General features: G+C 41.8%; 1 protein-coding gene across 1 annotated transcript in view; it reads right to left on the bottom strand.

Annotated features, from left to right (window-relative positions):
- ETF1 (eukaryotic translation termination factor 1) overlaps positions 1–10,163 on the bottom strand; it is a 28,440-nt gene extending 18,277 nt beyond the window's left edge. Inside the window, exons 1-2 of the mRNA XM_028528664.1 lie at positions 10,000–10,163; positions 9,735–9,838 (exon numbers count right to left, since the gene is read on the bottom strand). Of these exons, the coding sequence (XP_028384465.1) occupies positions 9,735–9,820 (86 nt within the window). The 5' untranslated portion in view covers positions 9,821–9,838; positions 10,000–10,163. The remainder of the gene's footprint in view (positions 1–9,734; positions 9,839–9,999) is intronic.
- Positions 10,164–15,698: the final 5,535 nt, after the last annotated feature.

The raw sequence follows: 15,698 nt of genomic DNA on the forward strand, positions 1-15,698 counted from the left end.
TGGCGAGGATGTGGAGAAAGGGGAACCCTTTTCAAAGCTGATGGGAATGCAGATTGGTGCAACCACTGTGGAAAGCAGTATAAATACCACAAAACAATAAAAAACGGATCTGCCTTTTGACCCAGCAATTCTACTTCTGCAAATTGCTGGGTCAAAAGAAACCCAAAACTAGAGTAATTCCAAATAACATAAGCACACTTATGTTCACTACAGTGGTATTTACAATTGCCAAGATATGGAAGCAGCCCAAGTGTCCATTACTAGATAAGTGGGTAAGACAACCATGATACATTTGCACATTGTACTACTACTCAGCCAACAAAAAAGAAAATTTTACCCTTTGTGATGGCATGGATGGACCTGGAAAACATTATGCTAAGTGAAATAAGCCAGTCAAAGAAAGACAAATACAATACGATTCCACTCATATGTGGAATCTAATGAACAAACTGAACAAGCAAAGGAGAGACAGACTCACAGAGAGCAGGTAACAGCTATTGGGGGAATGAGGTTAGTGGGTAGAGGGATGGAACAAAAAAGGAAAAAGGACTCATGGACATGAACAACAGTGTGGTGGTTGCAGGAGGGAAAAGGAGGCTAAGTGGTAATGGAAAAAGTTCAATAAAAATCTTTAAAAAGATTAACGTATATCAAATGCCTAGCATGGATATATAGTACTGGTATATAGTAGGTAGTGTGCACTAAATGGTAACTAGATGGAACTCTAGTTCCTCGTCTCCTACCCTCCGGCCTTTTAATAGTATAAGTCAGAAAGAATTATCATAGCACAGTTAGAAGGGGGGGGGGGGGGGGGGGCACTGTTAATTGGTGTTGAAGTCTTATTTGAATCTCAGTAAGCAGAGAAAATGCACATGCACTGACCTTGTGGTAGTAGGTGGTGATCACCTTTACTGGATTACAGTACAGGACTTGCTAAAACTTCCCACAGAACAAATGCCCCAAACCAAAAATGTAGTTCAAAAACAGTATGGCCAGAACACCCGAAACTATTTTGTAATTTGTCATAAGGGAGTAAAATTCATTCCCCTCTAAAAATTTAAACAGTTATACAAAAGCTTAAGTGGGCTTTGTTCTACAGCTATGGCATGGGCTGTGTGTTTTGATAAACCCAGAATCAGTCACTTCGAAGATCTGACCTGTTTTTTCTTCCACCAAGTATGAAACACATTGCTTATACTAGGTCTATACAAGCCTCGAGGGCAGAAACTGTTTCAGCATTTAGTGGAAGTTCAAACATTTGATGAATGAATAAATGGTTAATTCCTAACATAAAGCAGCTTCTACCCTAGAGGACAGAATAACTCAGCTGTCCCAAAATATTTTAGCAGAAAAGTTTACAAAAGTTCATTTTAGTATTATCCTCGAGGTGCTAGGATTACTTATTTATTCAAAACAAAAATGTGTATGTCCGATGGGGTATTACTTTTCTACAAATACAGGCATTTACTTTGTCTTTAAAAAATGTTAACAGCTTCATAAATTAACCTAGTGGAATATTCCACCAGGGAGTAGCAGAAGCTGGAAAATTTCTAGGCTTCTCACATCAGCGCAAAGCCAGGAGATACCAATCACAACCAGCATCAGGAAATCACTACCAGTGTTCTACATGGGACCCTATAAATAAAAATCCAGCTCGTATCTTTCTTGACCACTATGTAAGTATGATTCAAATAAAACAAAAGCCATCACCTTTCTGTTAATCTTCTCATATACACATAAGCTTCTGGGGAGGGATTTAAAAGCAACTTATTTCCCTCATCGTGGATGCTCATGTAGAATAAACATGTTTAGTGCCCAAGTTTTTCCTAGGATAGAACTGCAAACAGCATGCCTGGTTTTTTCTTTCTTTTTAAAAATTGCTAAGTATTGAGTGAGAGAAGAAAGGGGAGAAACATCCATTTGTTGTTCCACTTATATTTTCATTGATTGATTCTTGTATGTACTCTGACACAGGGATTGAACCCACAATGCTGGTGTATTGGGGTGATGCTCTAACCAACTGAACTACCTGGCCAGGGCTGCCTGTTTTCCTTTTATTTTTGCTCCTTGATTCTGGGTCTCCTCTTTTTAAGAAGGGAATGGGAGATGTTTCTATTCAGCAAAAGAAATACTAATCAAAGAGCAAGGGGCAAGGGTGGTATAATAGAATCATAGGCTTTGTCAGAAAAGTACCAACAGAATCTAGCAATGCCCCTTACTAGGTTGTGACATTTCTCTGTGCTTCAATTTCTTTGTCCACAAAATGCAGTAACAGCTATCCTTACAGAGCTATTGTAAGGAGTCAAAATGTATGCTATTCAACTAATCTTCAGAAAACTAGTTTCATTACTTGATTAAAACACAACTCAGCTATGAACCTCTAACTCAGTCTTTCCTGAGGATCCTCTCTGCTTAAATGGAGTCATAAAGCCCTAAGATGACAGAAAAGGGGGCAGTCAGAAAGGAAAAGTTTTTTTATTTTTCAGTAAAGTTAAAAATGTCCAGAGATGACAAGGAATTAATGTTTGGGGATCAGTACATTTTTTTATTACTTGCAAACTAAAGTTCATTTGGGCTGAAAGCAAATTGTTTTGGGATGGTTGTAACCTCTGTCAAGCCAATTTTACCAACAAGGTATGCATGTGCCAAGGACCTGTACTATTTCAATACCCTGACAGCTTACCGACCATCAACCAACACAAAGCTTTTGGATCTAATTTTAGGCTAACTGCCTTTTAATCAAGAATGAGTTTCAATTATAATTTCAAAGTTGCAGATCAGTTATAGCTCCACTCCACTCCACCAAGGTACCAATGACACTGTATCAGTCAAAAAACACCAATGCCCAAGGTAACATTCTCTGACAATACTTGCCTCTCCTAGGAAATGTGCCTAATTACAAAATCTCTTCTGGTTTCTGAAACTTCCAACACTTTATTCAAGAGCCGAATCATCTGCTTACACTATACCCCCTTCAACATGTACTGTGCTATTCTGTACTGATAATTTGGGGCTGAAAATTGTTCATATCACACCAGGGTTGTGTGTCAGACCATGTTCTCATTGTTTACACACTTCTTCCAAAATGTCTAGTGCCCAGCCCTGACTGGTGTGGTTCAGTGGTCTGGGCATCATTCATTCTGCAAACGAAGGGGTCGCTGGTTTGATTCCTAACTGGGGCATGTGCCTGGGTTGTGGGCCAGTTGGGGGTGTGTGAGAGGCAACCAATCATTATTTCTCTTGTACAGCAATGTTTCTCTCCCTTCCTTCCTTCCTCTCTCCCTAAAAATAAAATCTTAAAACAAAATATCTAGTGTCCAACTCACAGCAGATGTTTGGGGAAGTTTGTAAGCTGACTGGTTAATAGTAAAAATGAATTTTGTGGGCTTCATTTTCCATACACCTAGATATGAGTCTGGGGAAAACCTAATTTAGAAGGCCACAGATAAGACATGAAGACAAACTTTTTAAAAAAAGATTTTTATTTATTTATTTTTAGAGAGAGGGGATGGGAGGGAGAAAGAGAAACCTCTAACCTGGTCTGCAACTCAGGCATGTACCCTGACCAGGACCCAAACTGGCCATCTCTAGGTTCATAGGCTGGTACTCAATCCACTGAGCCATACTGGCCAGGGCAAACTTTTGTTTTGACTAGATCATTCTTCCAAAGGAGACCTTAGAACCCTGGCTGGTATGGCTCAGTGGGTTGAGTGCCAGCCTATGAACCCAAGGGTCACTGGTTTGATTCCCAGCCAGGGCACATGCCTAGGTGGCACCATGACTGGGTTGCAGGCCAGGTCCCCAGTTGGGGGTGTGAGAGAGGCAACTGATGGCTATTTCTCTCACACATCATGTTTCTCTCCCTTTTTCTCCCTCCTTTCCCCTCTCTCTAAAAATAAATAAATTCTTAAACAAAACAAAAAACCTAAAATGAAAAGAAAACGAAAGGAGACCTTAGAAAATCAAATGTAGACTTACAGGACCAATATCCCCGAGTTATCTGTATGACAAGAAGCACTGTCAGGCATTTGAAAATGTGAAGTCTTCTGAACTGGGTTGGAAGGATGATAACAAGAGTAAAGACCAAGTACACACTAGATGAAAAGCCACATGTCTGAAAACCAGTGTTAAAATGAAGATATAAAGTAACTTGGAGGGTAAAAAAAAAAAAAATGACAATCAAACATAGAAAGACTCAGAAGGTACCTATCATATACAAATTAAGTAAATGAAAGAGAAATGACTGGATTAAAACACAGAAAACCTTAATGTCTATTTTAATGTTTTCATCTATAAGAGAATAATAAAGTTATGGCTCTTAAACTCAATTATGTTTCGGGTTGAGAATAAAAAGCAAAATCATTCTTTTTATTGATCTCCATTCATTTAGATTCAAAGGAAGAAAAATATACCTGTTTTGAGAAAGTGAAAAAATAAGAAAAGGAATTTTCCTCTTCTAACAGACAGTAGGCAAGGGTTCAAAGTGTGCCCAGTAGCATAAGACAAAGTTGTTATCAGAGGGAGCTTCATTATGCTCTATGAGGACAATGCTCTGAAGTGAAAAACCTCATGATTTCTAACCGAAAGAGCCTCGAACCTCCCTAATCCCTTCTCCCCCTCACTGCGAGTCAGCTGCTGAAGAATTAATACACCTACAGAATGTATCCCAGAAGGTTCTATTCTGAGATCCCTGGAGAATATGGTGGACTGAAAAGAAATTTCTATTGTCCTAAATTCTCGGTTGGACAGTTCTAGCAGGATATCTAGGAAAGAAAGTCAAATTTTTCCTTCTGACTCTTCAGTAAGGTTAAAAAATGATTTAGTCCTGCTATAAAACTGACATTTAAAACTATCTCACAATCAAACACCTTCCCAGCACCAGGGGCTGCTCTGAACACACTCAACCCCAAGCTCAAAAGAGAGAGGGAGAGAGAGAGAGGGAGGGAGGGAGGGAGGGAGGTGGGGTGAGGGATGACCACCTATAACCCAGATTGCAGTAGGCCTTAAATAGTATTCTAATTAGGTACTCTTGCTTACCTAGGAATGTGTCCAGAGTAGGCCTTCCTTTCCTGGAAGGATAAGTATATCTGCTATTACAATGAGAAGTCTGTCAAGAGTTGAAACTCAAAGACAGTAATTGTTCATTAGGTTCACAGTGCATAACACACCAAGCCAGAATACAAGGACTGTCAGGACAAGTTCAGAGTTGAGGAAGGCCGCCTGTGACACCTGAAGTGGACTGAGGAACACCACCACACCCTATCAAGTACAGTCTTTTCTGCCCCTCTGGCCTTTACTACCTCTGAAATTCATGGCCTTGAAAACATTCTTGAGTATCATTTAAGTGAATGTTCTGTTAATCAACAATTTTCACTTGGGGAAGATACTCTAACACACTTAGTAGTCTTTAATTTATTCAAATTATATTAACAATTTACATATTATTTGTAAGATTTTTATAAACTTATTCAACGATCTCTCAAAATTACTTTTAATTCAAAACAATGTAAGAAATCTTGTGGTGATAATAAGAATTCCCTGTGGGAGTGTTTTTTTTTTACCTATTAGGAGTCCCTTTAGAGCACATCTGGGTTTAGGCTAATTAAGTGACTTCGAGTGGGGCTCTTGGATAGCCTCAGGATGGGACTGGTCACCAGAAAATACAAGTGTATCCAGGATTGGAACTTTCAGTTCTATCCTTGGACCTCAGGGAAGGGGAAAGGGGGGTGGTATGCTGTAGATCAAGCTCTATAAAATTCGTGAATGTGTTGTATTGATCTTTTAGGCTGGTAAATCCAGGTGGCACACCCCAGTTCCAAAGGGGTAGAAGTACCCCCAGTCAGACCATTCCAGACCTTGCCCTATGTATCTCTTCACCTGGCTGTTCACCTGCATCTTTTATGGTATCCCCCGCAATAAACCAGTAAACACAAGCAAAGTGTTTCCCTGAGCTCTATGGGCAATTCCAACAAATTGATGAACCCAAAATTTAATTATAAATTAAATAAATAACCCTATAAATTAATAACCAAATTTATAGCCCGTAGGTCAGAAGTAGGACAGTCTTGTGATACTGAGCCCTTTACCTTGTGGGAACTGATGTTAATTCAGGCACTGTCAGAGTGAACTGAATTGTAGGACACTCGGCTGGTGGCAGCTAAGAATTGGAGAATTGCTTGGTACGGGGAAAAACTCACATACCTCGTATCAGAATTCTTGAGAGAAGAGTAGTCCCCCCGCCGAGAGCTACATTTAGAGGCAGGAGACAGTCACACACAGCCAGGTAATTTCTATTTCCTTCAAAATCAAGGTATCTGGAAGTTATTTTTATTTAACTGGTGTGAGAGAAAGAGTGAGGGAGGGAGAGTGAGAGAGGGGAAAGGACAGAGGGAGGGGGAGGGGGGCAGAGAGAAAGAGAGAGAGAGAGAGAGACAGACAGACAGACAGACATAGTTGTCCCACCTATCCATCATACATTGGTTGATTCTTGCATGTGCCCCAACTAGGATCAAACCTGAAACCGTAGTGTATCAGGTAGATCTAACCAACTGAGCTACCCAAACAGGGCTACCAATTATTTTAACTAAACAGTAAGCTTTAAAAATACCAAAAGACAAAAGACAACAACCAAATGAAGTTTACAAACTTCACTACTCTTCAAACATGGGTTATCTGACCCAGCCCTCAATATATCTGAAATATACAAGGTTCCCTGTTGCCCATAAGTGAATTATTTTTAACACCCACAGATGTAAATTAACCTTGTCTGTTCCTCTGTCACATTCACCACTGCTTTGGTTAGAACAAAATCTGGTTATGATTTTACTACCTGAATACCATAAAGCTTCCAACATATTTCTGGGACTATTTCTTGCTAGTTCAGGGAACATGAGGAAAAAACAACCACCCAAATCTCCCACCTACCATTCACCAGCTTTAGTTTCCTATTCAGAATACCCACAACCACCATTCTATTCACACAGCCTTAGTTCCAGTTTCGGCTAATGCATACATTTATCCTCATTAAACCAACTGTAAAGAATATACCAGGAGAAATCATAAATCAGGAAGAAACTCCCACTAACTTTAAGTGGGATTTATATAACAAAAGAGCTGTTTCGTTATTTTACTAGCACACAAACTTATCTGAAATAAAATAGGGATGTCCCACCCAACTTAAATTCAAGTTATACATGTAACACCCCTTTCAACTCACACAATTCTATTAATCCACCACTAAGTTTCACTATCTAGTGCTAACCACCACACATGAACACAACCTCAGTTTTGTCCTGAAACCCAGATTGCCCCCAATATGCAGATTCATTTTTGCCATCCAGTTTCTCTCTGAAGTCCATGACATTTCTCCTTAAAATATTTTGGCACTTGGTAAAGAAAAAACATTCTCACTGTACACTATGATAATCTGAGTCTGACTGTAATACAACTTGGCCATGAAAATATAACTTTGCTATTCCTGAAAAGAAACCAGTATATACTGGGAAACTTCTGAAGCAAAGAGAATAAACTTGTTACTCCCTTACTGATACCTAGAGATGGCCAAGATTTTAAATTTTCATGGGCTCACGGTGCAACCAAAACCTGAACAAAAGCAAAGTAGGCAAAGTAGGACAAGATTATCAACCACTTTACTGTTTAGATAAAAACTACTCCCCAGCTATTTTAAACAACTTAATCCTAAAACATCCAAACTAACTTCATCACTTGAAAGAAAAGTTTTAAGAACTTCATTTAATCTTTAATGAACTTTGCTAATCAAAGGGGAAAAGCCTTTAAAAGCTTTAAAGGGGAGCTTAAAAGTTTGAAGTAGCTAGGAACAAATTTAAGAATGAGGTTCCTGAAGCAGTAGAAAGAAATGTTATTTATAAGCAGTGTTATTTCTTCCATGTCATTTCACTCAAACAGGCAAATTATAGCCATGAATTCATAGTCTACACTCCTTCAGAGACCATAATGTATGTGAATTCTAACATGTAAACAGGCTTCCAAATTAAATAAAAGAACAAATCTATAGGTCACAGCCAACTTTACACAACACTGCAACAATTTATAAAAACCATACTCAAAATACAACAGAAGATCCTCCTGAAACAAAAGAACCTGGCTAATTCCTGGTGGTGTATCATTATGGGTCATGATCTACATTACCCCTCCTGTATAGTATTCTCATACATGGGGAATAATTATTCATTCTATCATGTGGCGCAGAACTATGTCTTCAAATTCCTGTAAGATTATTAACTAGGTCTGAATATTCTATTAAATTCAGAGAAAAACAAACCTAAGAATAAAAAACAAGCTGCTACTTCAGTTCACATTTAGAGTAAGCAAAAGCCCAAGTCCCTGAATAGGGCCAAACTTTCAGAAGCTTCATTCCAAGCAGAATTACCACCAATTTATTAAGAACAAAAGACTATAGCAAACCAGTCTTAATTTGGGCCTTCCGTGGAACTAAGTACATTTACTTCATAAGGTATAGCAATTAAGAGCTTAATAAATCTTACTGCAAATCTATCAATCAAGGCCAAACCTGGGCTGGAAACTAAAATGTTCAATACCTTGGCTGAAAACTTTTGTAATGGCCTAGAACAAGTCACTCCCCTACTCTAAGATTGCTCAGACCCACAAATGTGTAATGTCCCAAACTCTTATTTGGTAGCACTTTCTATAAGTAAAAAGTTCCCAAAACTGGGAAAGGAACGAAATAATTAAGAAAACCAGAATACCTCTGACACACCTTCCCCCAAAAGAGTAATTTAAAAGTGTGTGTATATCTATATCTTTATCTATATGTGTGTGTGTAAAACTTAAAAAAAAAAAAGTTTTAAGAGAGCTTATCCTTCCCGCAGTGAATGCACCTAACAGTTTCTAATCAATGTTTACAAAAGACTCAAGCCCATCTAATTTGATTCTGAGTTTCAGCAAGCCATTGGGCACTTCTATCCCCAGAAGGTCCAGAGAAGCCAAAAGGAACCTTGTTGCAATTCATATGAGCAGCCCATAATCTGGATTTTTCCTGGATATACAGATATAGATTCCTCAACCAAAACCTGCCCTACTCCCTCACCGCACACACGTTGGCATTTTCGTTTATAGGTGGGTCCTGGAATAGCTAAAACCAGGAAGTTCCGGAGTAATTAGAGGATTTAGAGGAAGTCATCTTGGAAGAGTTGCAAGGCCCAGAGAAATCAGGGGATGTCAGAAAGAGGTTGTTCCTGACCACCTCTCCTTCCTGACCCACGCAAACTTCACCCAACCGGGTCCCAGATGCCCCGGAGGAAGAGGCCATTTTAATGAGGCATGGCTGAAGAACGTGCAAGGAGAGGAAGGGAGGATATCAGGGAAGGGCGTTCGGAAAGGCTGAGCCCTTTCTCCCAACAGCACCCGAGATGGGTGGCACCACCTGGAGCTCTAAGGAGAGAAACTGGACTCAAGAGCCTAGGAGGGGTACAAAAGTAACAGTGGCCTGCCACAAGGGGGGCAAGTGGTCCGAGCCCTGGGGCCGGGCCTCTTACCCACAAGCGGGGGAAGTACCCCTTCTCTGGTCAGTCATATAGACCCTAGCCCTTGGGTCAGGGACAACTACTCAAAGGTCCAGAAGGCGGGAGTTGGCTAGTGCCTGATTTTTCTCATCCGACCATGCGGCGCGGGGGCGGCCATCCTGAGGGGTCCGAGTACCAGGAGGGCACGGGGGGGCCGGACGCAGCGCTCACCCGCGGGCCGCCTCCAAGCTCTTAATCAGCTTCTTGATCTTCCAGATCTCCACGTTCCTGTCCGCAGCACTGGGGTCGTCCGCCATCTTCTCGCCTCCTCCTCCCTAGAGCGGCCCGGCGGGGCCCGGAGACACCAAAACCACAGAGTTAGCGCCGCCACTGGGGCAGAGCGGCCCCCTTCCTTGCCACCCCAGAGAGGCCTTCCTCTTTCCGCCCCGCGCGACCAGCCGTGGGGACTTCTGGCCTTTCCCTCCCCCTGGCTTACCTAAGGGCCCAGTCCTGGGCGGCAGCGGCTGCTCCTCCCCGGCGGCGGCTCCGCGGCGGCGGCTCTGACGTAGGACACCGGCTCCCTCTCTCCAGGTAGCTGCATGTGTTGCAATCCGCTCACATGGGGCCTGTGACATCACTTCCTCCGCCAGAGGGCTGAGTGGAAGTCGGCGGGCGGAAGGGAGGGGGCCGGTGCGGAAAAGGGAAAGGTCAGCGCGCGCCGCGACTTTCCATTGGCTCTCTGCGTAGTGGCTAACAATGAGCTTGCTGATTGGCCACAGCTGAAACCGCGCTGCCTTGTGAGATAAGGCCGGGGGCGGGGACGTGCCGTCTTTCTTCCGGCCCGGCAAGCCGAGAGGAGGAAGCGGGCGGAATCCTGGGGCTCTCGCGAGGATTTACTCAGAGCCCCGCCGGGCCCGAATGGGGGTGTTTCTTAAAGGGCGAGGCAGGTGGGTCATCGTCTTTTGCGTCCGCCCTCCTTAAATTGAGTGAACTGCTGAGGGTCTGCGACGCCCAGCTAGGCGTTCGGGCCGGGTCGCGAGTTTCGAGTTGCTCCTGAGAAGCCTCAAAGAAGCGTCTCGCGGCTTCGCAGCTGACGAAGCGTTCCGGCTTGCGTACGTCACGGCTGCCTCAAGTAGTGTTCAGACTCCTGGCCTGGACATTCGGATTAGGAAACTCCCCCCGGGTTGTCCCGGACCCCTCCACTCGCAGAGGCAAAAGAGGCACGTTCTTTCTCGCCTCAATGCTAAGATGGGTTCACCTTGGACCCAGGACTTTGAGGGGAGGTGGGTGAAGCGAGACAGGGACTGGCTGTCTGAGGTTTGAGACTTGCGGTAGTTCATCCCATGAGTAGTTGGTCTAATCTGTTCAGAGTGGTGGTGGAGAGAGTGTTGAAGCAAAATGGGCAGTTATATAAGTTAGACATTTTTTTAAGGATTTTTAATTAGGTATTTTGTCTCTTTGCCTTAGTGGGGTTCCTGACAGTTCATTCAAATATTTGGCCTCAAACTGTGTGCAAACTCGGTTTTCCTGAGGATAGTGAGGCGAACCAGATATCAGTGCCCGCCTTCCAGGAGCTTTCAGTTTAGTTGGGTCTATAACCATTTGTGATTGTATGTAATAAAATAAATTAGTACTTCAGATTGCTGTGAGAGTTTAATGAAAGAGGGCCCAAGTTTGGAATGAGATCCAAAGGATGAGTAGGAGTTTGTGAGGAGGTAGCATGACACATTTGATGAACTACTAAAAAGCCAGTGTGCTGGAGCAAATTCAGGACTCAGAAGAGTGGCTTGAGAAGGAAGCAGCGGACAGATTGTATAAGGCCTTGAAAATTGGGTTTAAGAGTTTGGCCTCTTAAGGATAATGCATAGCCCTCCCTGGCTGATGTGCCCCGTGGATTGAGTGCTGGCCTGTGAACCAAAAACAAAGGGTCGCCAGTTTGATTCCCAGTCAGGGCACTTGCCTGGGTTGCAGAGCAGGTGCCCAGTAGGGGGTATACAAGAGGCAACCACACATTGATGTTTCTCTCCCTTTCTCCCTCCCTTCTCCTTTCTTAAAATAAATAAATATATGCAATATATTTTTCAGAAAAGAATAATTCACAGCTTAACAAAGGATTTAGGGATGGGGAGGTGCCATGATGATACAGTTATGTTTTTAAGGAGATGGTTTTGCTTAAATTGGAGATAGCAAAAGTGGAAGCTTGGAGATCCTTTGGGCTGCTGTGGTAAATCATGTGAAAGATCATTGTAGCTTAGAATAGGGTGGTGACAGTGCAGATGAAGTGAGTAATAATGTGGGCTTAGAATGGATAGGACTGGATGATGGGTTGGATGTGGAAGAAGAGAGAGAAGGGCTCCCAGGGTACTAACGTCATTACACTTAGATAGGAAAGATGAGTAGGGTTTGGAAGATAATCAAAAATTTTATCTTGGGCCTATTTGAGTTTGCTTATGAGACATGCAAGTGGTGATGTCAATAAGGCAATTGCATTTGTGGGGGTTTTGTGTCCTTTTTGTATGCTATTTTAACTTTGTCCACACTTTGGAGTTGGGGATTGTGGAGGGATACCGGCCAGCAGCATCCATCTCGGCTGCGGATGCTCGTCAAAACACGCTAAGAACATACACGGACACCCTGGTCCTGCGGGGGAATGGGGACAGATTGGCCACTGCTCATGAGGGGAGTACCTTGGCCATCCTCTATCCTGGAGGGCGCCGTGGCCACTCCTCACGTGGGGAACGCTTCACCCCGTCCCGAGAGGCTTTTTATTGGGTTCGTTTGCATAGGAATTCAGGTAAAGCTCATTAAACATTGCCGGGAAGTAAGGATCAAACAATAGATAGCAAGGAAGTCTGAGGGCCTATTTTGAGTCAGGATCAAAGAGCTGTAAAACTTTAAAGAACAAACTTCTTCTTTGGACCCTTATCATTCAACTGAGAGCATTCTAAACAAAGCAGGTTTCACAGGATTTTACATATTCTTTCTTAGGCCTAATCACCCGGGGAACCCGCCTTTTTCAGCACAGAGCTGCGCCACCCTGTCATTGTTTCAGGCTTAGGTGGAGCAAGGGAAGTAAGGCAGCCAAGGGATAAGGAGATTTTCTCCCAGATGGTGAGGACTCAGGCTATGTCAAACCGAGGAGCAAGGGTCCATGACCCCCTTTTGCTGTAGCACCCAAAGCCCTTTCTTGGGGGCCTCCCACGTGAGCGTGCCTGTCTTAGGGCATTCCCCCCTTGAGGAATCTTGCCCGTCATTGGCTAACCGACCAAGCATTGGGGTTCAGTTATGAATGAAGCAGCAGAAGCCGCCCTCCTGCCAGGGAGATAAGCTTTTGTCTCCTTGCGGCTTATGGTCCAAGGCCACTCCCTCAGCCTTAGCCTTGGCGGGGGTTACAGCTTCTGACCCCAGGCAGGGCTGTTCCCAACGGGGGATGTTGTCCCCATTTCATGGATTGGGAAACTGGGACAAAGAAATGTGAAAGGGACTTTCTCAGTCTCACAGCTAGTGTATGGTTTTCAGACTCAGCAGTCAGTGCACTTAATCATGCAGCAGCTTCGTTACCTGTATTTCCAAAAAGAGAGGACACAAACTTCCTGTAGGGCAAGTCTTTTCCCCCCAGCAAATGCATTTCCAGGATGGAATCTCTTTAGTTTTCATTTTGTAATTTTTGGCATGTGTTCACTTATTACATAGTATTTATTGTACTTAGTAATGGACCTTTATAAATAGTTATAAACACTGCTTACTGACTAGGTGTTTACCATGTCTCTAGCTTTTCTCTGCTTCATTCCCCTGCCCCAGTTCCTACTTTCTGCAGTAGGTTGCCTTGATCTGTTTTTCCTGTTCGTTTATATATTTATGTTTATAGTGTTTCCAGTGCGTGTTTGATGGCTTCACATACTTTGTAGACCAGTTCATAAGCTTGCATTTCTGTGTGATTCATGCAGAAGCAAACATGGTGAATCCCAGATAGAACTGCCGTTTCTCAACCTTTGAATCCTTCCAACTTAGAGATTACCAAGATATGCAACTTGTTTCTTAGAATAATAGTGTAGACTCAGGCAGCTTAACTATAGCCCCAAAAGTTTACTTGATCAGTTGCTGCAAATTTACCATCTCCACATTTAGTATTGGAAATCAGTATGCTAGAGACAAAGGCTGGCATAGACCCCTAGCAGAAGAGATTGGGAAGGAACAGAACAGGGATGCTATTTCCTTTAGCAAAGACAAACCTTTTTAAATGGGACCATGACCATTCAGTGTTCAGAAGGAACCTCCTGTGATATAAGGGTAATACAGGTTTTTTTCAAAATGTCATATGGTGAGACTAGAATATAAAACCTCTAGGCACAGGTTGTCCTCTGAAAAATGAAGGATTTGTACTTGGTGACCTCAGAATTTCTTCCCTAGTTCTAATGTTAGGTAATAAACTTAAATAATGTTTTGGGTATAGGTGATATTCCTAGTCAGGGATGAAGAGAAAAAAGAGGGATGGATTGTTTTGATGTTGAAAATATCAGTGACAGCTTGAGAATACAGTGCTGTTAGGTACAGAGATGGTTGCTGATGTAAAGCCAGTTCAAGAGTAGCCAAGATGAAAAAGATACTTCTGGAATTTGATGGGGTTAAGGAAAGACATCTGGAGCTAGGCAGCTGAAGAGTTGAATGCTGACTCTTAACTTGGGCAAGTCATTTCTTAAATCTTACATTTTAAAATTTCAAGGTTTTTTTTATTTGTAAAATGAGGATGCTATTTTGTGGGACTATTGTTGGATTAAATAATTTGTGTAAAGTGCCTAGTACCATTTATGGCAAGCATATGTCATCAGTGAATGTTTTCTTTTTAGTTTCTCCTAATTTGTTCTGTCTTGTGGGACCTATGACACTCCTTGTACTTCACCATTCTCCTGCAGAAAATAGAGTTGAGTAACTAAAGGTGGAGCAGATCTGAAGTACAATTTCTAGGGATTTTTTTTTCCCCTCATGGTGAAAGAGGGAGCCAGTAAAATAGGTCTTTGAGATTGTTTCTCTGCTTTGATGGCTGGTATGTTAATTGTAGAAATTTGGAAATTTTCAGAGTTGAAGTTTAAAATATTGGGTATTTTTATACCTAACTATATTAGTAGAATGAATGACTTTTTTTTAGTTAACTTAAAAATAGTTATGTGTGGGTTTTCCCTGCCCTGACCCAACAGTCAGAGTTTCATATAAACTTTTGTTAAAAGAAAAAGTGTTTTTGTGCCTAGAAAAATAAAAAGTAACTTGAAAAACATCTAGATTAGATTTCCTCTGAAGTGCTCACAACTTCATGAACTAGATGAAGATCAATAAAGGAATGTCTAGTCTGTCCTGGTCTGTCCTGAAGTTCCTGGCTACACTTAAGAATAATGAATTTGAGGAATGCAGTTCTGTAGCTTCTATCCTTAAGTAAAGAAGTCTTATTGTAAATATTGGGTTGGCCAAAAGGGTCATTGCATTTTTTTCCGTAAAATAGCTTTAGTAGCATTTAGTTGTTTTTAACTTCATTCAAAACAATTTTGTTAGATTGCTTTGTGACAGCTGTCATATCAGCATGCATTTAAAAAAATGAAAATTTGTGAACTTTTGTGTAGCCATTTTAATATTGAAGAGAATTACACACCATTTTCATGTATTATACTTTGTTATTTCAAGAAATGTAAAAAATAACTGAAATGCAAAAAGATCTGTGCAGTGTATGGAGAAGGTGCTGTGACTGATGGAATGTGTCAAAAGTGGCTTGCAAAATTTTGTTCTGGAGATGTCTTGCTGGACCATGCTCCACATTTGGGCAGACTAGCTGAAATTGATAGCGATCAAATTGAGACATTGAGAACAATCAACTTCATACCACATGGGAGAGATAGACAACACACTCAAAATATCCAAATCAATAAAGTTCATGAAAATGAAAAATGTGTTATTTTACAGAAAAAACTAAATGGATTTTTTGGCCAACCCAATAAAAAGCCAGTGAAGAAGACCTTTCACTAAGTTGGTACAATATATTGTAGAACTCAAAGGATTTAAGATTCATGTAAATTGACATAAAACAGTTGCTTAACTATGGAGTGCAATGTGTGTGTGCAAGTGACTTGAAATAGGTAAGTTTAAGGCAGCATTTACTCCCCTGTGGACACCTAGTGGTGAAATGTAACCCTTTGGTGGGAGAGGGAA

The sequence above is a fragment of the Phyllostomus discolor genome, chromosome 13 (assembly GCF_004126475.2).
Source record: "Phyllostomus discolor isolate MPI-MPIP mPhyDis1 chromosome 13, mPhyDis1.pri.v3, whole genome shotgun sequence".
NCBI lineage: Eukaryota > Metazoa > Chordata > Mammalia > Chiroptera > Phyllostomidae > Phyllostomus > Phyllostomus discolor.